Genomic DNA, 26,862 nt, shown 5'->3' with positions numbered 1-26,862 from the left:
CATACCCGCCTAATGACCGTTTTTCATCTGAAAATATTTTACTCTGCCTCTGTGCAACTTCCCCTCCCTCCCTGCTTGCCCTGGACGCACATAATAATATATGTATTTAGAATATTGGATGGGACTTAGTTTAGGGGGAAGGTAAGGACTAGGGTCCTCGCTAAATAACAGCAGCTGTTAGTTATTGAGTGCTGTTCTAGGAGCTTAACATACATCAGTCATGGAATCATTCAACAGTGAGTAACCACCACCATTCCCAGTGCCTCAGCTGCTCTGTGCAGCATCTGTCCTTTGCCCTAGACAGGCATTATCTCAGGAACCTGCCACCTGGAAGCCTCAGTGCTACCAGTTGGTGTCTCACCCTAACTACATGGCATCTAAACCACTCTTTTATCTTCCCCTCTCTTACTCTCCCACATCATTGTGCCTCCCACAGGCTGACTCCTTCCTCAGCCTGCCCTCACTGCTATAATAGCAGCTGACATTTATTGAGGGCTTGCAACACAGCAGGTACTGCACTCAAGCACGTTCATAGGTTAAATCATCTCACACATCAACCCTATGAGGTATGTAGAAGTGGTATTCATATTTCACAGATTAGGAATCTGAGACATGGAGAAGTAATTTACTAAAGATTGCACAGCTAGTGAGGGGGGAAACTGGAACTGAACCCGGGGTTCTATTCCAAAGTGCACACCCTCACTCCTATGCTGCACTTTCAGTAGGAGCTCAGAAGAAATGTGATTTTCTTAGCTAGAAATCTGTGAATTTTGCAATTTACAAATGGCAGGAGGGTTCTTTTCCTTCTTCCTTCAGAAAAGTGCCCGAGGGATCTATCATTGATGATTTCTGGGGTTTCCCTTCAAACCACATTGGTGGGAGCTAGAAATCCAGGCCTGTCAACTGCGCCTTTAGGTAAGTCCTCTTATTCCTCAGTTTTGTTATGTGCAATATGGCAATAATTATCTCTTAAGTTCTTGTAAAAATGCTTTGGAGAAATTGTCTCAACAATGTAAGCTATGGCACGTGTCTGTTCTGCAACTACTATGAATCTCAGGTACAACTAAAAATTGAGAAGTAAAAAAAATATCACCAGAGTGAGTCAGAGTTTTTAAAAAGTCAAGCCAGCCCCTCAGCACTCAGCACTGGAATGCTTTCCTCACACATAACGTCCAGCCACCATCAAAGCCGGGCTCTGCGGCTGTGGATTCACAGGGAGGGACAGCCACAGGCAGCCTGCGATCCCGGAGAGTGAGTGGCCGCAGTCTGTGTGGGCACCCCTTCTCCATCGTGGAGAAGCCTGATGACGTCCTCTGTCCCCTGCTCACAGACATGACTTCACGTGCTCCAGCTTTCTGAGGGCCGAGGGGATCGCGCCTCTCTCTGCCTCCTGGAAAGAAGACCCCTGTGCTGCCTGTACCCCTAAGGGGCAGCCCCAGAGACAAGTTGTAACAGGAAAGCAGAGGGGCACATTGGTGGAACCTGGAAGACACTGGGGCCTTCTCCCAAGAGTTCACTGAAGGAGACTAATGTGGAAAGGGTCTGGGAAACACCAAGTCACCCAGCCTTTCTTGCTGCCAGCTCCACCCTTGCCAGGCTCTCCTTTCTCCACGATAGCAGCCAGTGGACACAACAGCCTGGCTCAGCCTCCAGGTCTCGACCTGAACTCAGAGGTCCTTGAGAAGAGGCGGCAGGCGCAGTCGGTCTGACTACTCTGGCTCCCTGGCCTCATTTCCAGCTCCCCTCACAGCTGGATCCTCTCCACGCTGGCCCCTGGCTGTGAAGTCACCTCCAGATCTTTATTATAAGAAGGGACTTTCTCTCCATCACCAAGGAGAAAGACCCAAGGGTCCCAGAGAGGAAAGCATCCCCCTAGAGGCGGCAGTCATCTGCCCAGAAGCAGGGAGCTAGACCACGTGCCTTCCTGAGGTCCCTCTCAGGGAGAGGTGGTATTTCTTTAAGAGTGCTTCAACGGGCCAAGTCTATTCTCCAGGGCTCTTTAACAATGGGGTGATAAGAGTTTAATGGGCTGATTGCTCTGGAACCTATTCTGAAAAGGAAAACACACAGATCAGTGCACAGTACCCTGTGACATGAAGTGAGATTTTCCAAAAACTGGGCCTGCTTCTTCTTTAAAGTCCTGTTACCTCACGCTGTTGGCTATGCAAGTCCATAAAATGGCATCCTGGTGTACTTTTCTTCTCGTTTTATTGCTAGAGAACTGGTGTCTTTCCTATTTGGAAAATTACTTATTGAGGAAAGAAACATCAATTTCTGTAAACATGTATATTGCTCTTTCTATTTATATTATAAGAAATATTTAAAGTGGAGAAAATGTTCCTGACTTCACAAGGACTTTTTCTTGTTGGCACTCTCCAGAGAGACAGCACAGGGAAACAAACAGAACAAGCACAGGCCTGGGGGTTGGCAGACCTGGGGTGCAGGCTGAGCCCCACCCTGAAGGGCTGGAAAACCACGGCTGGCTGTCAGCACCCCTCCTCCTCTGCTTCAACCCCTGGTCCTCAGTTTCCTTATTCTGTCTAGTGCTAAGACTCTATGATTATCCACTTCTCTGGACTTCAAGCACTGACCGTGAGCATTCTCACCACCAGCCACCCCAGGGTGACTCAGAGAGGGGAGGAAGAAGAGCCAAGGGTGGGCAGACCCACGCCCACGGCCCCAGGCCGCCAAGAACAAGCGGGAAGGTTTCAGGCCCTGCTGTGAGGGCTGTTGTTTTCCCCCGCCCAGAGTTCACTTCCTTTTCTTTTCTATTAGACAAAGAACCCCCTCCACTCTCAGTCCATGTGGTCTGAGAGGGCTGACTCGCCTCAGCTCCAAGGCAGGTGTGAAGCCCGGGCTTCAGCCAACAAGCCCGTCCCAAGCAGCTGGCCATGATGACTGGTGTGGGAACGGCCACTGGACCCAAGATTGCCGGTGACAGTGAGACCCAGGACTTTGGCTGGATCAGTTGGAATGAAAGAAGAGTGTACTGTTGCTGAGGTTACCCGGGAGATGGCGCCTGGAGCTGTGGGTGGACGTTTTATCTCATCTAGGGGGAACCTGCCCCAAACTGGAGCCACAGGAAAGCGGAGCTAAGAGGTGGCTACAGACTGGATTCCAATCACATCACTTGTGTCCCTGAGATGAGAACTAATCCTGACTTTTCAGTTATGTGAGTTGAGAAAGTTCTGTTTTGCTCAAGACAGTTTGAGTCAAGTTTCTGTGATTTGCAATTAAAAGAGTCCTGACCCATATGTCCATAAATATATGACATTTCTTGCATCTTGGGCTGTTCATATTGCTTTAGTTTAGATTAGGAAATAGGATCAGGAATGTTTGTACAGACCTAGTTCACTCTCCTATTCAATGTAGGAATCTCCTGTACTGATAAATGCTCCATTCTGATTTTTGGTTAAATAGCAAGGTATCAGAGGGATCACTTTCATCTGTAGAAGTCTGCTCAGCTTCTTTGATTTACCAAGTCATTAGAAAGCTTTTCTTATGTTGGACCCAAATCTACACCTGTGAAATTGCTATCAGTGCTTTGTTTCTGGAGCAACACAGACAGAGGCTGCCCCCCAGACTGGCTTCCATCTTTCCTTCCACATACCCGCCCCTCTCTCTAACCGAGCAGGGTCCCTTACCTCCATAACTCAGGTTTCCATCTGAAAACCATGAGTTGTGACTTCTAGGCTTGACTCTGTCTATCATTGATATCTTTTTTGTTTTGATTCCTTCTGTCCCTGAGTTCAACGATGTTTAATAATAATATTTAATAATGCTTAATAAAGTTTCTTGTCTTTCTGTCCTTTTCTTTACAATTCCTACTGCAACCACCATGGGTTATGCCCTTATTTCTTCAGGCCTGACTATATCAATAATCTAGCATGGTCTTTTTCTGTCCTCCCCTCTCATTCCAGAATAATCTCTTTAAAATGCAGTGTAGGTCGTACCCTCCCCCAAACCCTAAATTATCCTTCTATTGTTTATTAAACTAACTAGCCCTGACATTCAAGGCCCTCTATACTTGTCCTCCGTCCCTCCCCAACTTTTCTAATCTTAATTCCTACCATGCCCACATCCTTTACATTCTTGTAAGAGTCCTCTGCCCAGCCTAGGCTTGCTAATCACTATCCTATAGACACACCTTGTGCCCCAAACCTCTGCAGTCCCTATTCTTCCTTTTCTCTCTTGATTATGGTTGGTCTTTCAAACCTAACTCAAATCCTTCTTGCCTCACCAGTTTAGAATGACCCCTGATGCACCAACTGCAAATACCACTAAGTCAGCACTTGGTTACACACGAGTTTCTCATCCCCTACTTAGCACATGGCCTCAGAATTGGAGGCTACGTCAGCCTCCCACCCCTCACCCCTTTCCCACAGTTGGAGGGAGACGGCTATTACTCCTCCCACACTGAGGCCTCTCTCCATGGCAGCCCTCCCTCCGCCCCTCCCTCCTCTCCCCACCCCCCTCCTCTCCCCCTTCTCTCTCCCCTCTGCAGTCCCTAGTCATGGAGGGACTGAGACTGACCCCTCCACATCTTGAGATGTCTCTCTTCATTTTGAATTATGTGTCTCTCCTAGACAATTTAAAATACAAGATCACAAATACACAAAACCAGACCCTGACTGGGCAGGGGTCCCCTGTCACCCCAGATGGATGAGTGAATAACTGACTTTGTGGTGTACCCACTTCACTCAGGGGGGCAAAGGGGCTTTTCCAATTCTTTGGAAATGGATTGTGGTTACATGCTGGGCTTCTTTTCTGGAAGTGGCTGAAAGAAGCACAACAGTTCAGTGCCACCTGGTCTTCCTTGGTTTTAGAAGCAGAGGGATGAACCATGTGTGGGGTGGGCAGGGTAGGGGTGGTAGGGCCCTCTCCTCTCCGCTTGGACCACACATCCCTACCCCAGGGCCAGGTGGGCATCTGGGGCTCACGTTTGCCTCCTTTCTCTCCCTCCATCCCCTGTCCCAGAAGTCCAGGTGCAGGTTCCACTCGAAGCCGGGGCAGCCCCAGCTAAGGCGGAGGAGAGCTGAAGTCACTCACCCATGTAGAAGTACTCTGGGGAACTGTCCTCCGATGAGAAATCCTTCATGGTGCCTCCAAACCGAAACCACAGTCCAAAAGCAATGACAGCCGACCCTGCCAGCTGAAAGGTAAACAGCCTGCATTTACAAGGGAGGGGAAAGTGTGTGCAGGACCTGGGAGGCCTGAGGCCACAGAATCTGAGGGTTGGAGGGGGGGCCCCTAAGAAACCAGCCCGTCTCCTCTTCACGCTTCTTATAATAGGAGTGGAATGATGTGCTCAAAGCCCCCAGCCCACCCCAGGTCCCTGATGTGATATTAAAACTGGGGTTTCCTGACTGCAAGCCCAGAGTTTCTCCCATTCTGTCAGGCTGCCCCGCGGTTATGGGGCATACACAGCACAGCCCAGGAGGCGTCTCAAAAAGGGTATTCTCACAACAGCCCTCCGGGAAGGTATCTGGTTCCTGCCCTATTGTCCCCTGCTGGGCACTTGGGATTTCCTCACCAACACCACAGTGAGAGGTCACCAAGAGCAAGATGAACTCCAAGACCGGGGGAAACCCACTGCTTTAAATGGGAAGAAAACACGCCAACCTCAGAACCCGCCCACACCTCCTGAGTGCGCAGTGCCCAGTTAGAAAGCCGTTTTAGAGGCGTCTAGAAGCCGTCCTAACCCCCAGGCTGCCACTGTCACTGCGCCGCACTGCCTGGGGATGGTTTTGCAGGCAGTGAGGGAAACTGGCCGGGGTTGTTTTGTTTCTTTTTTTCTTTTTTTTTTTTTGGTTGCTATTTTGGGTTTCCATGGAAAGCAAGAAAGGAAAAAGTAATTTTCTGAAAAAGCCTGGTCTGCGTGCTGTGTGGCTCAGGGAGAGGCTGAGTGGCCGGCGCAGGCAGCGGTTGGGCAGGCTGGAGGCTGGTAGACTCATTGCCCTCTTCTTCCCCACCACTCTGAGGGCTTCTCTGCGGCTCCGCACCTGAGCTGGAAGCCTTTCCTTCGCAGGACTGTCACAAAGGCCCGCCAGCAGGCTCCAGCCACGGTCTCCTCTCTCTCCACAAACACCCATCTCGAATTTCATTGTATCAATCAACAGATGTTCACTGGCACCTTCTGGACTCAAGGCACCACAAGTGAGCAGAGATGTAAAAAGAGCCTCCTGGTTCTGCGAACCCACCCAGTTAGTGTTGGGCTCCCCTAACCCATCCCCAGACCGACAGTTTAGAGGCTGCCCCTGCCCCAGCAGGGAAGAGCAGACACAGATGCTGGCAAAAGGGAGACAAGCACACAAGTCAGAGAAGTAGAGGTTTAATAAGGAAAAATGATGTCAAAGTCGGGGTCAGACCAGAGGCCTGTTTATACAAGATCCTTCTGTCTGTGGGCTATTTGTAAAGGGCCGGGGCTATCTGTCTGAATATATATGAGGACTTTGTCTTTCTTCACCCTGCATCTCCCCAAGGCCCATTCCCTCCGTGGCCGGCTTCTTCAGAAGAGCGGCATGACTGCTACGGGAGGAATTGGAGGGGCAGAGTTCTACCAGCTGGACTCTCTAAGGTGGAACAACTAAAAGTTTCCAGGACATAGAGGAAAGCACTAATTAGATAATGTGAGGAACAGCTAAAGGAACTGGGTTCAACCAGCTTTAAAAGATTTTTGCATTTTTTAAAAGGGTAGCAAGGCATGGAAAAATATTCAAAGAAGTCATGTTAAAACATTAACGATACTTTTCTTTGAAAGGTAAAATTACAGGTGACTTTTCTCTTTTCACTATACTTTCTAAGTTTTGTGCGTGAAGCAGGTATTACTCTTGTAAGTTTAAAAGTGTGATATGGTAGTTTAACTGATCAGTCCAGAAAAAAAATGGGGAGAGTTTTCTTGGGCTGTGCCTTAGTTTGAGAGGAAATCAGCTTTGAGGTCATTGCTGTTTCTGGTGCAGGGAAGAGGTCATTGTGAGGTCATTGCCGTTTTCTGATGCCCTTGGGAAAGCCCCATCCTCGGAGCGCTAGGGGCTGCCTGGGACAGATGTGCCCAGCAAAGCCTCACAGGCAGCCCTGCTACCCCGCCTCTGCAGCAACTCGGTGGAAAGAGTTTCCAAGTACAAAGCAAAAATCTGTTGACGGAGGCGTCAGGCCAAGGCCTGTAACCACCGAGCAGACTGTGGAGGAGGTGACTGGTCCCAGGGACACCCTATCACGAGGCCACATTTTTGGCATCTCTGTACACAAGCTCTAATTTATAGCTGTCTGGGATCATCCTCCCAGACGGAATACATGTGTCCATTTCTGGCACAGATGTGTTTGATGCATAATGGAAAATTAGAAGAGAGGTTGCCTTTTAAAGCCAAGGGGCAATGAGGAAAAATCTGCGCCTGCTTATCCACACCCCCCAGCCCAAACCCAGGCTTTCCTCCCGGGTCAAGGAAACCGTGGCGTAGCTGAATGTCGTCACTGCGGAGGGAATCCTCCCAGCGTGCCGCCGGATCAGGAATACTGTGGGCGCGGGCCGGGTCAAGCCCGAGACTGCGCCCAATGACAGCCAACACCGATTTGGAAAGTGGCATCAACAGAGACAATGAAGTCCTTTGGTCCTTTTTAACTCACTGTTCTTTCAAGATTCTTGAAATACTCTGTGTTCGCTGGACTTGGGTTGCTCTATCACACACCTGAAACTGCTTGAAAAAAATTCACACCAAGTCCAGTCCAGTCAGGGGCAAAGAGAGCAAGTCTGGTGTCAGTAAGGCCCATTGCTCTGTGCGTCCCATACCCGGGAAGAGAAGTCTCACTGAGTAGCCTCCAGTGCTAAATTTTAACCCTACTAGACCAACCCCCCAACCCCACCCCATGCCCCCATTCTCAGCCCCTCCTTTGCGTTCAGATACAACACTGTACCTCTGGTTGCACCTCAGCACTGCAGCCAACATGAGAACAAATAAGGATGGAGAGGCCGCCCCTTCATGTTGCTTTCCTTCTCGTGCCCCTGCCCGTCCTCATCTGCTTTCCTTCCTCCCTTTCACGGAGGAGGTAACTATGGTCCTGACTGGGTACTGCGTTAAGCATTAGGGAAGCAACGATGAAAAAGACATGAAAAGTCTGACATGGAAGATAATCCCGTAAACTAATAAATGCCACAGGACGCAGGAAGTGTGCTCCGCGGAACTGCTTCACTGCCCAGGGATTAGAGCAAAGCGTGATGACCAGTGTGCAGCAGAAGATGTTCCATTTTGACTTACAGCTTGAAGAATGAGTTAGAAGTGTCGGAGCAGCGAGGGACTGGAGGGAGGAGTGAACGCCAGGCAGAGGGAACAGTGTGGGTAAGGGCTGCGCTTCCTTTCGTGGAACACTGTGCCGGGGAGAGAGAGGAATCTGGGGAAGGTCAGAGTCTGGGGCTTGAAACAGGAGTTAGGGCACATGGCTCACAGCTTGTACTAAGCTTGCTACCATTGTGGAAAGTCCATGGCAGGGCCTTGAGGAGAGGGGAGGTGGGAGCCCTCATTCTGATGGGGACGAGTGCTGCCTGATGCCAGACACGATGAGAAGCCAAAGGTAATGACCTGAGTGGTTGAAGGCCAGAGGGGGTATGTTAGGGGCTGGACACGGTGATCGGCGAGGACCATGATGGATCCACTCTACCAACCAAAGAACTTTGCTGAGGGCTACTCTGCATTCGCGACTAGTACCAATCCCCATGCCTTTGGAACAATTACCATTAGAAATACTGTTTTTCCAGGGATGGACTTTTTCATACAACAGCATGAGTAAGGCTTTGATATTAATCATTTAATAAACATTTGTTGAGCATCTGTCGTGAGCCAGGAGGCAAGGATTCATAGATAAGGAAGATCCAGTTCCTTCTCCAAAGGATCTCAGGGGCTAGTGGAGAAACTGATCCCACCTCTGTGGCCCAAGAGGGACTCTAACAATGCAGGTCAGAGAAGCAGCCCCTGAGAAGACTCCAGATGTCATCATTCTTTGCGTCACCATTTCTCTCCTGCGCACCAATTGTGCATTAAGCACTCAGAGAATGTGATGCAACAGGATTTTGAGGGCAAAAGTGTGTACACTATTTATAAAGAAGAGAGAAGTAAAATAGAAAAAGAAGATAGAAGTGAAAGGAACAGACAATGACATTAGATCGGGGATTACCCGGTACAATTACATTATGCATTTTCATGGACAAGTCATTTCAGCAGGTAACCATATTCCAGAGAGTCTGCAGGACAAAGCTGCAAACTGTAAGCATACGTCCATGGAGAAGACTGTGTGTGTTCTAAAACTAAAGCAGCAGAAAAGGGGACTACAGACCCAACTGGAAAACTTTTAAAGCAAAGTGGATGAACAAAAAGTTTCCTTTAAGTAATGCCTATCTGCCAGAAACAAGTCATTTAACATGAAGCAAAGCTTGTTATTGGATTTCAATTTTATTGTGCTGAATTTATTTCTACTTTCCTGGGACTGCTGATGAAATGTTCTATCTTGAGGACATATTCTTTTACTTAAAAAAATTTTTTTTTCATGAATCACAAACGTGGTTCTTAGGAAGGCACCAAATTGGAGGGAGGTGAGTGCTGAGATACAAAAATGCGAAGATCACTCCCCAGGCCTGGGTCCTCAGCTCCCCCCACCCCAACCCTTGCCTCCAGCAGAAGGTAGCCCACCCTGATCACAAAGAGCAAATACGTGCTACTCTGCTATCTGATGACTAAACCCACCAGAAAGCTCCCTTTCTGGGTAAAAAGCATCACTTAGGGATGTTCTCAGGCAGCTCATGTGCTTTTCCCTAGATAGGAGACCCAGTTAGTTATCCTCAGAGGCTCTAGCCGCACAGTTTCAGTTCCTTCTCCCACTTGGGGACCCTGCTCTTGCTATTTCCTTAGCTTACAAAGTTCTCCTCTGCTCCCCCTCCACCTGGCTCACACCCACTCACAGCTGTCAGCTCTCATGTCACTTCCTCTGCGAAGCCTACCCTAGCCTAGGTATGTATCTTCCTCCATGTCTCATATAACCACTCCTGTTTAAATATTTCTGTAATTAAAAAAGAAAAATTAAGTCCTGAGCTATGTGAGGGCAGGGACAGGGTCTATACTGCTGTGTCCCAAGCACCTACCCCTCTGCCTTGCACAGCCAGCTCCCAACAGACATCTGTTAAATGAATGAATGGAGGGCCTTCACAAAGGTACAATTTAGGCTGTGCTGTTGACTGAATTGTGTCCCCTGCCACAATTCATGCGTTGAAGCCCTAACCCTCAATGTGATGGCATTTCAAGGTGGGGCCTTTGGGCGGTGATTAGGATTAGATGCGGTCATGAGGGTGGGGTTCCCATGATGGGATTCCCTCATAAGAGACACCAGAGAGTGCTTTCTGCCATGTAGGACACGGGGAGAAGGCAGCTGTCTGCAAGCCAGGAAGAAAGCTTTCACCAGGAACTGAATTAGTTGATACCTTGATCTCCAGGCTCCAGAACTGTGAGAAATAAATTCCTGTTGTTTAAGCCACCCAATCTATAGTATTTTTTTTTTTTATGGCGACTTGACCTAAGACAGGCTGATAGAAGCAATTGTGAACAAACTCCTTCACAGCCCTCCAAGGGAATACTTCCCAAAGTACTGATTTCAAATTCATCTGCACCTGGGAAACACTGTGCAGACACCTCAGATGGCACTGTGTGAATACACTGTTGAATATACTCAGCAAAACACTTTCCCACAGAAAAACAAAACAAAACTAGATGGAATCATGTAATGAACACTCACAATTCTTGATCTGATCGCAAATCACATTATGATACCATAAGGGTAATGGGAGTTTCATCCTTTTAGCAGGCAAAAGTCGGAAGCACATTTGCTCTAGAAGATGATACTAATTTTCTCAAAGAGGTAAGCCAGCTCCCAAGATTTTCATCCGATTATGCAGCGAAAGCGAGGCAAGGATTGAGATGGCACTTTCTCAAAATCAAGGATTTTGTCAGAAGAAATACGAGAGCCAAATGCCATATGACATCCAGGTGAAACCACCTCTGAGGAAGCTCGCTGTCCTTGCCTCAACATCAGGACCAGGTGAGGTGGAATTGGGAGGCAGGACTATGGCAGCACATGATGAGATGGCTGCTAGGTTGGAAATGCATGGCTGTCAGTCTGGAAACGCACTGGTTAGATGCCAGTGTTTCTGATTTCCCCTATTATTTTCCTCACAACAATTTCATAAGAACAAGCTCATGCTAAGAAATTCCTGAAAGACTTCCTTCAGGTAAGGATATATTTTAAAAATCAATGCTTAATTCTCTGCACTAATGGACAGGTTCTGCAATTCAAACCACAATAGAGCAGGAGTGTTCTATGCATCTCCAGAAAGATAATCGGGCTACATATTTGTCCTAACTATACCTTCTGCTGTTTGTTTAGGTTGTTATAGTTAACTTGTGTGGATCAATTGACATTGCTGGGGGGTGGGGGGGGATAGTACAAAAGTGCTGGGGGGATACTAAGCTCAAGGGAAGGAAACTGAGCCAGGATGAAAGGCTTGCTCTGAATGATAAAGCAGATAAATATAGATATGGAAAGTGTATGTATTTATTCAGTGGTTGTACACAATGCCTTTTTCTAAAGGAATACAGGGAAAAGGAGAGGAGAGATCAGTAAGAATTAGGAGAAAGATGATGGCTGTATAGTTTTCTTCATACAGTAAAACAAATGCCACAGACTACTGGCTAATGATTCCAGTGAGCAGACAGCTTTATCAAATGAAGATCAAATACAACTAAAGTAAAATCCAATCCACCAAGTTATCAAAGTGATTTAAAGCCAGTGTCTGTCTCACCTGACCTGGGGGATGAGCTCCAGGAGGACAATAATGGTCTTTTCTATGATCTCTGAACCGCCTCCTTGCAGCATCCAGCTGGCTCTTCTCCCAGGCTTGCCCTCTGAGTAAACACTCCTTTGAGGGCTACCCTGACTTCTATGACATCTCAGCTATATTGAGCTTTTACATAAGCAAAGATGGAATATTAAACAATATTTATTTTACAGCCTAATATTTTTCAAGGTAGTTTGAGAGAACTACTCTTGAGCAGATAAACAGGATTTTTGAATATCAATCAATAATAATGATCTTCACCCAGTTTTAGTTGTTACAGACAGACAATGGGAGAAAAAAATGTTTCAGGTAAAACTCAGGATAGATTGGAACAAGCCACAACACTTTGTTTATTAAAAAGTTAGCTTGAATGGAATCCTGAAAGTCTTGTATTCTAGAGAGAATTTTTCTTACCAGCAATTTGACCAGAAATCATTTGGGGTCAGGGAGGCAGGCAGCACTGGGCCACTTACAGGGGACTAGACAGGTACAGGGAGACCACGTGGGCTTCCTGGATGAGTGGCAGCAGCTTCCAGGCCCCGACCCTGCCCCACTGGGGGGCTCTGTTGTCCCTGCCCAATTAATTCCCTTGCCCTAGTTTATAAGCTGACTCTTTCCCAGTCACCATTACAATGGGGAGGGCAGGGCTTGGCACACACTTTGGAACATTCCCCAACTGCTCTTGTAGAAAATTTTACCTCTTCTGAGTACTCAGACTGAATAATGATGCTCTTGGACAGGACAGTAACAAAAACAATCCAGGTGTATACGCTGCATTGTTGAGGAGTTGTAGCAGATAAAAACGGGGGTTCTAGGCATCCCAGGTTTGAATCAGGCTCTGCCACTTACTAGTCCTGTGATCTCGGGCAAGTCCCTTAACCTCACTAACCTTCAGCTTCCTCAGCTGCAACGTGGGGGTAATAATGGTGCCTCCCTAAGAGATTAAATGAGTTCACCTTACACACTTAGAACCACTCAGAACTGTGATTGCCCAGCACTTATTGTTATTATGGTGGTAGACTCACTAATGTTATATTCAAACTGAAAACTTAATCCTACTCAAGATAGGAAACACCATGGCCATGATTCTAATGACTTAGTCCTCTGCTGCCTTCCTCTACTGATTTTTATTTTAGCACTACACTTTTGCCATGACAGCTGGGATTCCCTTGAGTTTCTAAACCTCTATACTAGGTATGTCGGTTCCGCTTTCCAGAAACTATGTTCCCCCTCTCTCTTTAATTAATTAATTAATTAATTTATTTTTGGCTGTGTTGGGTCTTCGTTTCTGTGCTAGGGCTTTCTCTAGTTGCGGCGAGCGGGGGCCACTCTTCATCGCGGTGCGCGGGCCTCTCACTATCGCGGCCTCTCTTGTTGCGGAGCACGGGCTCCAGACGCGCAGGCTCAGTAGTTGTGGCTCACGGGCCTAGTTGCTCCGCGGCATGTGGGATCTTCCCAGACCAGGGCTCGAACCCGTGTCCCCTGCATTGGCAGGCAGATTCTCAACCACTGCGCCACCAGGGAAGCACCCCCCCCTTTAGTTTTAGTTTTTATAAGACCCAATAAGAGAAAAACAGGAAAAGATGACTTATGAGAGAAAGAATAACTATATTTAGGCTAGAGCTATCCAAAAGGACTTTCTCCAGTGATGTAAATATAAATGTTCTCTGTCTGTGCTGTCTAATACTGCAGCCACTAGCCACCCATGGTCACTGAGCACTTGAGATGTGGCTGGTGCAACTTAGAAGCGGAATATTAAATGCCTTTTAATATAGATTAATTTAAATGTGAAAAGCCACATGTGGGTAGTAACACAGCCGCCATATTGGAGAGTGCAGGTCTGGAATTCACATGCTTATCACAGCTTCAATCTTCTCTTCTTGTCAGTCTGTAGACTTGGAGTGGTTAAGAGGACAGTTTCTGGGGCCACGCACAGAAACCCAGCTCTGCCACTGGCCAGCTCTGAGGCCTCGGAAAAGGCTCTTAAACTCTCTGCACCTCTGTTTCCTTATATATAAACTAGGGGTGACAATAGCTGCTATTTCAGAAGGTCATTGTGAGGATTAAGGAAGTTAATATACAAAATGTGCATGGGAAAGCAGCCAGCACGTATCTTCCATTTATATAATGCTTAATATTCTTCTTCAAGTTTTTGCTACTGAAATTAATTTTAAATACTGTCTCTTGATACATACCCTTTCTCAATTCCCATCTTGCTTTTCCTCTGCCTTAAACTGATCAGGGGTGTTCACAGCCTTTCTCTTCTTTCTCCCACATGCCAGAGCGTTATGCACCTCTTTGCACCTGCATTTCTGGAATGCATCAAGACAATCCAACACTGGATATAATCTCCCCGGCCATAAACTTCACGTTTTCTAAGCCAGTAGCATTTATTATACCTTCTATTCCATGTGCCCTCATAAATGTGTACAATGAAAAGAACACAGGGTTTAAAATCAGAAGACCAGGGTGTGAATCTTGGCTTTGCTCCTCCCTAACTCTTTGATCCCAGACATACTGTGCCTGCCTTTCGGCTTTCACATCTGTAAAACGGGGATTACATTATTTCATGGGATTGTTGTGATTCATGATCAAATGGGATAATGTATGTAAGAGCATTTTTAAACCAAAGCATCATATGAATGTTATTTTTGTCCCTAATTAAATCCAAAGAGGATGAAAAAAGCAAGCCAAGGTAACCCCTATTTGTCTGTATCATGTGCTCTCAGCCCATCTGGTCGTCCCATCTTATAGGTCTCTTTCTCAATTCCTTCTCCTTAATTCCTTTGCAAGCATGACATGATGGTTAGTATAGTGTCACTTGCTTTAGGAGAACAGCCCTGTTGTGATATTAACTATCAGTGTTAAGGTGGGGGATGGAAGTTATGTTCTCTTTTGTCACACATGATTGGAGACCCAAAGATACTACATATTCTGGAATAACACGGTGAAGCATAATGGGCAATGGACAGGTGGCCTCCTGGTGATTGTAGAAACCAACAAGTCTCAATGTAAAAGAAAAGTCTTAGAAGAATAACGGTAAAGCGGTAAATGGAATTAAGAGAACTGACACAAGGAAGCCAGGTGAGCAGGCCAAAAGGAAGGGCACTCCCTGCCCCATTCAGAAATGAGAGCCACCAGTGGATCTTTGACCCCTTAAGGCCATGTCTAAACCGGTGCTTCTCAAAGTGTGTTCCCTGGACCAGCAGGGCTTCTTAGAAATGCAGACCTACCAAATCAGAATATATATTGGAACAAGATTCCCAGGTGATTTGTATTCACATTAAAGTTTGAGAGGCACTGATCACCAAAGGTTTTCCTATTTCTACCCACTGGCCTCCTCTCGGCAGCACAGAAGCAGGGCGGGGAACAAACAAACAGCTCCAGCGCTAGGTTCTGTTAGCCAGAGCTGTGCCAGTGACCGCTGAAGCTATTCTAGGTGCTGAGAGATGGAAGAAGGAGGATACCAGCACAGCACACTCCCTGCCCCGAGGAGCAAAGACATTAGAGAGACAGTAAACTATACTCAAAGGCACAAAGGAGCACCAAACAAAGGTCTTTTGAGTGCCTCAAGATCAAGGACTGTGTCTTAACCATTTCTGAATGCCCAGCATTTGGTAGGGTGCTGGGCACATAGTTGGTGGTAAGCACATATTTGCTGAGTGACTAATTGCAGAGGAAAGAACCTCTCCTTTTGACTTCAGGCCTTTGATAAGCTACAAGACTCTTGCCACTTTGCTTGGTTGGTTGGACTTAGGACACCTGTTTCCTACTTCTCCTTACCTTTATTAATCTCTTGGATTCTAGATTCCACTTGTTTTCTAGTGTTTAAATATGACTACCAGTAATATTTATGTTACTGAATATTTACTATCTCATGTACCATACTTAATACTTTACACATATTTACTCTTTTATCTGCACCAAGGTCATACATTGATGTTGGTACTTGATTATGTCCATTATATAGATGAGAAAATGGAGGCTCAAAGAGGTTAAACAGCTTACTAACCAAGCACCCCTGGTCAGTAAATACTATGGCCAGGAATAAACCCGGGAAGTGAGATGCCAGTATCCACCTTCCAGGCTTTGAATTCGTGGATATGAATTGCCACGCTGCCTAGACCTGGCCGAGGTCTACCAGTCTCCTGGAACCATAGCTCTGGCTTCTGCAGGCTGGCTCCTATCATAGAGTCCTTGCCCCTCCCAGCACCACTGGGCCCCTCTTGTCCAAAATAGGGGAGGCTGCCGCTCTCTCCCCACCTTGACAGAAATCAGAAATGGAGACTATCCAATGACAGGGCCAAGGAAATTCCTATCTGCCTTCTGGGGTGGTCTAGCTTTTGGGTGGACCCCATAGAATACTTTCTTCAGGTATTTTTTTAAACCAGTCTTTCTGACAGGTGGTAGCTCTGAAGCTACTGTTTGAAATGAATTTGGGAAAGAGGAGTAGACAAGTCAGACATCTCGTAAGCCCACGAGACACGGTCTTTCCTAAAAGCACCTGTTAGGCATCACCAAGTGAAACTCCAGAGCTGCATTCGTAACAGTGAGAAGGAAAGGAGAGCAACTTCAAACAAGCCATATATGGCATCTGACTTTCAACAATGAACGGTCCTGCTTCCTGTTGGTCGGCAACCCTGAGCAGCTCACACAGCACAATGATAGGAAAACGCTGAGTACACAACAACAAACCAAGGAATAAACAGACCCCAGGTTTTTTTTTTTTTTCTTTAAACCAACATATGTGGCTTGGTAGATTGTGGTGTTTTATTTATATTACTATGCAACAGAGGGGAAAAAAAAAAGGTGATCGCAGTGAAAGGCATGGGACCATGCCATGCTATCTGACTGTAATGTCCGAATTTAGACATGACAGATACTGGGAGGGGTTTCATGTTAGACATCAGCCACGATAACAGAAATTAATTTAGTGGGGCTTGGGGCCAGGCTTTACTTTTGTTTTGTTGAAATTCAATGGTGAGCACAGTCAGCAGCTCTGGGCCGGGGAGAGCTCTGCTGGCTCTGACAGGCTCTAGCTGAATGTTTATAAAACCAGGAGCACAGCCTAGGGAAACTTCACCCAGCTGCCAGAAGGAGGTCGCAAATCGATTTGCAGATCACAAAACATACCCCACCCCGCCTCTGCGGCTGCCTTCTGGTGAGTTCCTGACAGGAAAGGAAGTGCTGTCACCCAGGGGGACCTCAGACCTCAGAAGGGCAGGCACACAGGCATCTAAGAGTGTGTAAATAGAACGCTTGAAGTCATGGCGAACGCCTGTCCTTCCAGGAAAACTGTCCCCTGCCCTCTCCCCCTTCCCCAAACTTCCCACAAACCCTCTAACCAGGAAAAAAACAACTTCAAAAACTAGGGTGGGGCTTTTCTGGAATCAGGTTCCCTCAGTTACAATGAAGGTACATATCTAGACAATTTATCCCAAACAACTGCTTTCCTCTAAATCATTAGGAGCCCGTTTCAGGTCGCCCCTTTCCCTTTGGTTGTACAGTTATAGACATGGGAGAGCTGTCTGTGGCTGTTGCTGGTCCCTGGTCCCCATTCCCCGTGGAACTGAGAGTGAGGAAGGCCCCATATTCTCTTCCTGGGCCCAATCTGTACAAAGAACAAATCGACAGGGAATGAGCAGGAAGAGACCTGCTCAGTCCTCCAGATAAAGTTGACAGTTGATTACCTTTGCAAATCGGGAAGGCCATTTGTATCAAGTTCTCTAACCTGCAGATTCATCAATTCTTTCTACAGTTATTTATTCAATGCCTTCTATGAGCTGGGTACTATTAGGCGCTAGAGATATATCGATGAACAAGACAGAAAAAGATTCCTGCTCTCAGAGTATTCTAAGTTCTAGTGGGGAAAATCCACAAGTACAAACTGAGAAGCCAGTGTGTAGTTATCCTAAAACAACGACAAGCTGCAAGTTACTTGGCAAATATATACACTATTCCCCGATATTAAGGGACTCTGGGGAAAGAGCGCTAACTTTTATTAAATGCTTTCTATGTGCCAGGCACTTAATAATAAAAATAATAATTAAAAAAATTTGAGCACTTACTGCATACTGGGCTCACAGGAAGGTGAAGTCAGATACTTTACATATTTCCTTTGAATCCTCTCAACAACTCTTTTACCTCAATTGTTCAGCTGAGAAAACAGGGCTAGAAGTAAAAATAACTTGCTCAAGCACACTCCGCTTGCGATCTCTGCACTTGAGCCTGATCAGATGGTGGTCACACTCACCCTTGCTCTGTTCCTCTGCTGGTGGGTGGCATGTCACCCCCTCACCCTTGTCCACCTCCATCCTACCAGTCCTTTGAGCTTCAGCTTAAACATCCCCTTCTTCAGGAGAACTGTCCCAACTCCTCACTATTGCTGTGAACTCCTTAATTAGATCGGATATATAAAAGGTCCTGCTTAACTCCAGTGGCTAATACATGATAGGCACTCTAACATTGCTTTGTTCCTACTTCCCTTCCTTCCTGTGTTTAGAGTCAGAGGTGTGAAATTTGTCACTTGATTATATGCTGTCGTTTTTGTTTGTTGTTGTTCTATATTCATTGGTCATTTCCTCAACCAGATTAGCAGCTTAGGGAATAGTATTTTTAATTTATAAATTATATATATATATACTTTTGTCAATATAAATTATATATATTTATTTATATTTACATATATAAGTTATTTTTACAATTCTTGTGCATTGATTCTTTAACAGAGTGGTTCTCAAACCTGAGCATGCATAAGCATTTCCTGGACTCGTTTAAATAGATTGCTGGGTCCCTCCTCCAGAATTTCTGATTCAGCAGGCCTGTGATGGGGCTCAGAATGTGCATCTCTGACAGGTTCCCAGGAGGTGCTGATGCTACCAGCCCAGGACTCACACTTTGAGAACCACTGGTTAACTACCTGTACCACTGTGCTTAGGAGCATGAAGGCTGAGTTTGAGTCCCACCTCTGCCACTCATTAGCTGTGTGACCTTGGGCAAGTGGACCTATTGGAGCCTCTGTTTTTCCTTATTTGTAAGAATGGGGATAATAATAGTATGCACATCAGGATTGTTGTGAGGATTAAGTTAATAATGAATGCAATGTGCATAGCACTGTCCCTGACACATTGAAAATGCTCAATAAATGTTGCCTGTTATCTCTGGAAAGGCTGGCACAACATCAGGCACTAAATAAGCACTGTACCCAGCCTAAGAATTCCTTCTCAGTCTTAGATAAAACCTCTTTTGAATTTGTAAGCAGTGAGAGTGAAGAGTGTCACTAAAGCATGACATTTATAATTAACAGCTTTTGAAATTAAGCCAGACTATTAAAAAGCACAACATAAAGGGCCTTTAGAAATGCCCTTCCCGATAGTATGCTGGATGTAAATGTCCAAGTGTACAAAAGCCATGTGTATTTTTAAAATTCAGGGCTGTCTATGGGGTACCTCCTTCACACCTTCCCCTGCTGCAGGATGCTGAGGATGGCAGCCTGACCTCTGAGAGCTTGGAATTGCTGGAGTCACCCAGGCATCTGGGCTAATGGGTTGGCAGACACAAGCAGAGACCATCCTTCAATAATTAATTAGTTGGAGTCACGGGAAAACAAACTCCCCAGAGCAGATAAGACAAACAGCACCCTCCTCTATCCTAGTTATTTTAAAGCACCCAGCCCCCTGCTGCTCCCTCCCAGCTCTAAGAACTTCCTCACCCAAAGCAAGATCTGTATTTTCCTTCAGGGTCTGTCTGAGCAGTTATAGTGACTGACATTCCCTTGAGGAAGCCCAAGAGGGAATGCGCAGACAAGACAATTTCCAGACCTGTCTCCCAGTCCTTCAGGGCCTGAGACAGAATATCCAGGGATCTAGGGATGGTCTAGCCCTAATCTTGTCCCAGTAATACAGGAGACAAGGGCCATGGCCCTATCAGCCAGTGAACCACTAATCCTGGGAATGTTGTTCATTCAATGCAAAGTTGAATGAGATCATCTCTGGGAGCAGTAGGATTTAGCAAAGGCTTGGAGCTGGGGGTTGTGGGGAGGTGCTGCTGCCCCTTGGAAGCCCCTCCCTTCCGCCCATTCCCTCACAGAAGAGCACCACCGCCTCCTTCCATCCAGCGGTACCCTCCCCTAATGCCCAGAAAAAGGCTGAGCCCCGCAATACCACTTCCACCGCTACCCCCAATTTCCTACACAAGCCCGCCACAGCCAGGTGATGTCTCTGCACACGCCGGATGGGGCACCACCTCTGGCAGTCCCGGCGCCCTGGCGGGCCCCTGCTCCAGCGGAAAGACAGAGCGAGAAGGGGGTGTGTGCGCGGAGAAACTGGTGGCCCCGCACCTGGTGTTACCAGGCTCCAGATGAAAACCGAGGCAGAGAGGTTCCTCAAAGGGAAGAACAGCACGGGTCTCCCCCCTTTTCACCATTTCTCATTGCTCAATCTCTCTCTCTGTCGGTTCTCTCCCCCTCCATCTTTCCCTCCCTCCCCCCCCTCCCCACCCCGCCCGCTTTGTCTGCCTTTTTCTTATCTCCGTCTTTTTGAACACCCTGCCTTCAGGAGCCCGGCTGGGACGCCGCAGCGGTCAGCTCCCCGGGGACCCCTGCCCTGCGCCCCCGCCCGGCCCCCTCCCCTGCCCGGCCCTCTCCGCTCCGGGTCTCACCCAGAAGAGCAGGTTGAAGCCGAGCAGCAGGTACTTGATGCACCGCAGGCCCCCGCCGAAGCGCCCCATGCTGCGGCCCCGGCGGCGGGATCCCGAGTACCCAGGCCCGGGCTCGGAGCTCCGGGAGCGCCGGGAGCCGGCGGGGAGGGGGCGGAGCGCGAGGGGCCTTGGGCGGGGCCTGCGGGGGGCGGGGGGGCGGGGCTGGAGCCGGCACAGGGTGAGAGAGGGCCGGGGAGGACCCCGAGCCAAGAGGCTGGCGATGGGTGGGAGCGCCGCTGGGTGGGGGTCGAGCGGCCAGAAGGAGCAGGTATCCCGCTCACCCCCGGAACGAGAGGCCGCCTCCTTCCCTCCCCAGGCCGGGCGACGCGCCCCGCAGGCACCCCGCTCGCGGTGGTTATCGGAGCATCTGCGAGGAAGGAGCGTCCACTGGGGACCCGAGACCCATTTAATCAGCGCTCTGTGCAGAGACTCATTTGAGGCCTGCGGTGATGGTTGAGAATAAGGACACGGCCCTGGTGGCTATGGAAACTAGGAAGATGGCCTCGGGTAGAAGAGATAAGTAGGACCCAAGGCCGCCCAGGAGCTGGCAGTACCCGTCGCGGGACACCCGGCCCGGGGCACCGGGTCCCAGGTTGTGACTCCCCAGCGCCTTGCGAGCGCACAGGCCGCGGAAGCAGCTTCTAGGGGACCCTCCCTCGGCCCCTTCCGCGCGACGCCAACTCTTACCTTAATAGGCAAGAACTGGGAGAAGAAGGCGTGGGATGCGGCTTCCCTGCGCCCAGAAGGCTGCGACCCATCCTGCTCGGCCTGGCCAGAGGAGGGGAGTCAGACACCCCGGGTCCTGCTGTATTCGACTGATGGGAGAGCTAGGAAAGGAATCGAAATCCTCGGGGATTGTTGTGATGTGGAAATGGGAGAAAAGGGGGGAAGGTTTTGTTTCGCTTTGTTTTATTAAGTTAGGGGTCTGGTGGGGAAACCAGGCTCCCACTCCCATTGACTAAGTGTCTGCAACACGTGGTGCCGGGCAGTACGGGGCGACAAGAAAGTGTAAAATCCAGGGAGCCTATGCATTAATTCAGTGAAACTTTAAGTGCCCGTTATAGGCCAGGAATAGTAGCAAGCCCCAGGGACTCACAATGAGGAGACTGCCAGGCCTGTTGCCTTGGGTCTGGTGGTAGAGACAGATCTATGAGCAAATTATAGCACGGTGAGGAGGTGGGGCAAGGTTCCAGTAAGCACCGACTGCCCTCTTGGCACTGGGCAGGGAAGGCTTTGCTGAGGAAAGTGGGCCTGAGCGAGTCCTGAATGAGTCTGAGCAGAGGGGAAAAGCAGACGGGGCTGCACGTGCCAGAGCACGGGGCTGGAGAAGCCAGGGCCTCCTGGGGGGCCTGTGAGAAGCGGAGCAGCCCAAGTGGAGCAGAGGGAGGTGAGGGGGATGGTGCTAGGGCACAGCTTTCAGTCAGCTCACAAAAGTGCAAAACTGTCCTGGGGCCTCAGTTTCCTCATCTGCAACATGGAGACACTAGTACATACGTCGTGGAGTTGTGAAGGTTAATGAGTTAATATTTGTAAAGTACCTAGAACAGTGTCTGGCACAGAGTAAGTAAGTACGATATAAGGATTAGCTGTCACCGTGTTGTACTCTACCAGTCAGTTGCTACCATGTTGCCGTCTTTGCCATCTGTGTCTTTGGACATTTGTTTGAATATCTCATAAATTTTACTTATGAAAATGAAGAGAAGACAGAAAAATGAAGGTGTGGATTCTGGTAATAAGCATAAGCCCCAAATAGTGAATTAGAGGCAGAGATGGAAGTCATTAGGAATGCAGAAAGAGGCACATCTTTAGTTTCAGTCAAACACTTATTGTCCTCTCTGATCTATCAAAAAAGAAAAGAACTAAACTAAAGAAGAGTGTCTAGTACATGGTGAGCATTCAGTAAATCTCTGAACTAAATGAACAACAATGACATGATACTTTAAATATATTGTTGAATTTTATGTCTCTAAGACAAAATACATTTAGAGACTATATATTCTCGACCCTCTGGGAACAGAACCCCTATTATAAATCTATTATTCTTTCACACTACAATTTTAGCACACATGCACTAGAGACAGAGGGCTGCCTGCCTAACATAACAGATATAGATTTTGAGGGTAGACTTCCCCAGCCACCCACCCTCCAACAAAGCTGTGTCTTAGGGGAGCTGACCCTTGACAGGACTAGGGTATCCTAACTGATAACACATGTTCAAGAGTACATCATTATATGAAAGTAGGAGACTACATTAAATGAAATAAGGAAGTTAGCCTTTAAACTAGACGTTGTGCAAAGCCAGAGACAGGAGCTAAAGCAGGGCGTAAGATGGTTAGATTTCTATTTTTAGTCAAATTGGGGCTGCATGGAGGATGCTTTGAAGTTAAGGCTTGAGACTGATTAAGAGACTAGTATTGCAGTTCAGGTAAGAAAGGAGAACCTGAACTGAGACAGTGGCAATGGGTATAGGAAGGAGGCTCAGATCTGAGAGGTATGCAAAAACTTGATGGAAGATCAAGACAGATTGGAATATAGGGATAGGAGGGGAAAGAGAGGAGAGGATGACTCCTGGGTTTCTTACTTGGGTGAGTAACTAGGCAGATCATGGAACCATTAACAGAGATAGAGCTTATAGAAGATGGAGCAGGTTTTGGGGAGAATGTTACAGATACTGTAGGTGGGTTCACCTGTCACCCAATCCTATGTCCAATTTAGAGGATAGGAAGGTTAAGTACTTGCTTCCTGGTATCCTTTGCAGGTAGGGGTGGTAGTTGGACACAGTTCTGATTAATGGGATTTATGTGGAAGTCTGTTGGGAGGTTTTTTGGAAAACCCGAAATTGTCTTGGTAAATGGTTCAGTTGTGGGACTTCCCTGGTGGTGCAGTGGTTAAGAATCCACCTGCCAATGCAGGGGACACAGGTTTGAGCCCTGGTCCAGGAAGATCCCACATGCCGCAGAGCAACTAAGCCCTTGTGCCACAACTACTGAGCCTGTGCTCTAGAACCCGCGAGCCACAACTACTGAGCCCATGTGCCACAACCACTAAAGTCTGTGCACCTAGAGCCCGTGCTGCACAACAAGAGAAGCCACTGCAATGAGAAGCCCGTGCACTGCAACGAAGGGTGGCCCCTGCTTGCCGCAACTAGAGAAAGCCCGCGCGCAGCAACGAAGACCCAACGCAGCCAAAAATAATAAATAAATAAATAAATAAATTTATTTAAAAAAAAAAAATGTTCAATTGTCACTGGCTTTGCTTCCTTCCCTTTTTTCCTGTCTTGAACTCAGGCATGATGCCTAGAGCTGTAGAACATTTTGTGACTATGAGGAAAGGCCAAGAGAATTGCAGACCTGCCAGCCAGGATATCATTGAACTGCTGAACCAACACCAGCAGGCACCTATCTCCAGGTTTCTTGTTATGTAGGAAAAATAACCCTCATTTTGTTTGACACTTATATTCTGTTACTTGTAGCTGATGATATTTTAACTGACATATGAAGACAATCAATTCATGTTTAGATCTGTTGAGTTTTAAATGTGATGGGAAATCCAGATGATGTGTCCAGGAGACAGATGGAAATATGATTGGGATTCTGGAGAGAGGTTTGAACTGTAAGTTGTTAAAGATTCATCAGCAAATGATAATAGAAACCAGTGGTCTCCAAACTTTTGCTCACATGTTCCCTAAAAGAATTATGAAAAAATATATTCTCCCTTGCACATTTCCCCCAATATTTTATTATGAATATTTTCAGGCATACAAAAAAGTTGAAAGAATTGAGCAGTGAACACCATATACTCGCCTCCTAGATTCTACTATAGCTGATTCACTTTGTTATAAAGCAGAAACTAACACACCATTGTAAAGCAATTATACTCCAATAAAGATGTTATAAAAAAAAATTCCAATCAGAAATTTTATCATGATTTACAAGAATCAATATCTAGTGATGTATAACATTTTTGTATATTTCTATTTTTGTGACATACTGTCGGTAGGGCATATGTCAGTCAAGCACACCCATACATAACTTATTTCCAGTTTATTAAAAGTCATATAATTCCATCGGCATCCTCAAATTACCCTTAAGGCATTTTAGTAGCATAGTACACCCAAAAATGTAATATACCAGCATTTTTACTCATAACAAATCAGATTTAATATTATACTTTATCAGATTCAATCTTCAGTTTGTATTATTGCAGATATTATTCTACTTTAAGAAATAAGCTGCATTTAAAATTTTAAAATTCACACCAACTATCAACTCCGTTTAGCAAGTGTCTGCATATATCAAAGAATATAGAAAGCCTTCTTCACGTAGCCCTTATTGCGAAAATCATAGCTTTTGGGAACTACAACAAATAGTTTGAATTAATAAAAATGTTTGAACTTAAAAAAATGTTTTTTGCTTTAGTTACATTACTTACCTCTACATCTGTCCATTTGTCAGCCTATCTTATTTTTTATGCATTTCCAGATAAATTTTAGACATTAATACATTTTACCCCTAAACTCTTCAGAATGAATAACAGTAATAAGTTCAAATATTTGCTTATAGTCTTTCTTTTTTTAGATAAAATTTATCTGAATGAAATGTTCACATTTTAAGCATACCCTTTGATGATTTTTGACAAATACTATTGCCTTTCTAACTCCAAACCCTATTAAGGTGTAGGACATTACTATCACAACTGAAAAGTTCCCTTGTACCTTTTCCCAGTCAATCCATGACCCCACCTCTCTTAGAGAAAACTACTGTTTTGATTTTTTTTTTTACTATAGATTAGTTTTTCCTGTTACACAATATTATATAAATGGAATTGTACAGTATTTACCCTCACACATTGTTGACATATAAAATTGTTTATTATAAGTTTGAATATATGCAAAAGATGTCATTTCTGATGTATTTCAAATTTTGACATTTTAAAAGAAAATGGTCACATCCCTCATTTTAATGCATTCAATAGAAACTAAATACCAGTGTGATCGGCTACCAACCATCATCCATTTTTTTTCTTTTATCAGATTTGATATTTGAAATGACAACATGAAATTTTTGATCAAGACTTGTAGATGATGGTGTCTTCAATTTTTAAACATTCCTCATTGATGAGAAACTTAATTCAAAATAATTTTTTAAATTGAGGTATAATTGACATGCAACATTATATTAATTTTGGGTGTACAACATAATGATTTAACATTTGTATATATTCATCGTCTATTTTAAAAAGTACATGAAAAACTCCTCTTTAATACGGTGAAAATTTTATGTCTTTCTTTTTTTTCCTCCTTAAACTTGTATTTTATTTCACTTTTTCCATGAAGTGTAATCCTAAAGCAATGCATTTTTATGTGTGAAAGATTTTTCTTGAATGCTCTTTTATACTTGTTCAAACAAATATTATTATATGTTTATTAAAAGAAATTAATGTTTCCTCCTGAGACCATAAGGCTCTGAGTGTTAATTAATTTCTTCTAGGCTGAGTTATCGTTAAAATTATTCTTAGTATACAATTAATTAAAATAACAAATACAATTTAAATAAGCAATCATTAAACATAAAATATTACTGGAAATGCATCTGTTAGTGAGATTGGTAGGGTTGGGATTTTTTTCTACTAGTTCATGTATCCATGAATGAATATTCCTTATTGCTAGAACAACACAGGGCTCAGTATAATTTCCCTTAGTATTTTTTATTGCTTTGATATTAATGCTAAGAAACTTTGTTTAGACAAATAAGTAGATGAGGATGGAAGGAGTTGTTACAGCAATGCCAATCAATTCTTTAAACCCCTTCTGAATTGTATGCCCCAATTCACATACTGATCTATCATCAAAAACTATTTCTGGGCTTCCCTGGTGGCGCAGTGGTTGAGAATCTGCCTGCTAATGCAGGGGACACGGGTTCGAGCCCTGGTCTGGGAAGATCCCACATGCCACGGAGCAACTAGGCCCGTGAGCCACAACTACTGAGCCTGCGCGTCTGGAGCCTGTGCTCCGCAACAAGAGAGGCCGCGATAGTGAAGAGGCCCACGCACCGCGATGAAGAGTGGCCCCCGCTTGACACAACTAGAGGAAGCCCTCGCACAGAAACCAAGACCCAACACAGCCATAAATAAATTAATTAATTAAAAAAAAAACTATTTCTAAGGATCAATCAGCTGACAACTTTAGTGTTTCTTCAATTTTATTGAAAACATAGTTGGAACCCTTCTAACGGACAAGAGCATTTGTTACCCATGTTATAGTCATTCACTATATTAATGTCATTGTTAGTGGT

General features: G+C 46.0%; 1 protein-coding gene across 3 annotated transcripts in view; it reads right to left on the bottom strand.

Moving 5' to 3' along the window:
- The window catches only part of TSPAN2 (tetraspanin 2), a 42,948-nt gene extending 22,272 nt beyond the window's left edge, over window positions 1–20,676 (bottom strand). For all 3 annotated transcript variants that reach the window (XR_014237997.1, XM_082369708.1, XM_082369707.1), the window contains exons 1-2: window positions 20,531–20,676; window positions 5,050–5,152 (exon numbers count right to left, since the gene is read on the bottom strand). Coding sequence is in view for 2 of the 3 variants with exons in the window: in XM_082369708.1 (XP_082225834.1) it covers window positions 5,050–5,152; window positions 20,531–20,599 (172 nt within the window). In the remaining variant the exon portion in view is untranslated. The remainder of the gene's footprint in view (window positions 1–5,049; window positions 5,153–20,530) is intronic.
- Window positions 20,677–26,862: the final 6,186 nt, after the last annotated feature.

The sequence above is a fragment of the Balaenoptera borealis genome (assembly GCF_965194805.1).
Source record: "Balaenoptera borealis genome assembly, chromosome: 1".
Taxonomy (NCBI): domain Eukaryota; kingdom Metazoa; phylum Chordata; class Mammalia; order Artiodactyla; family Balaenopteridae; genus Balaenoptera; species Balaenoptera borealis.
Note: the sequence above shows the minus strand (reverse complement) of the source record. Positions and strands in the feature narration are given on the sequence as shown.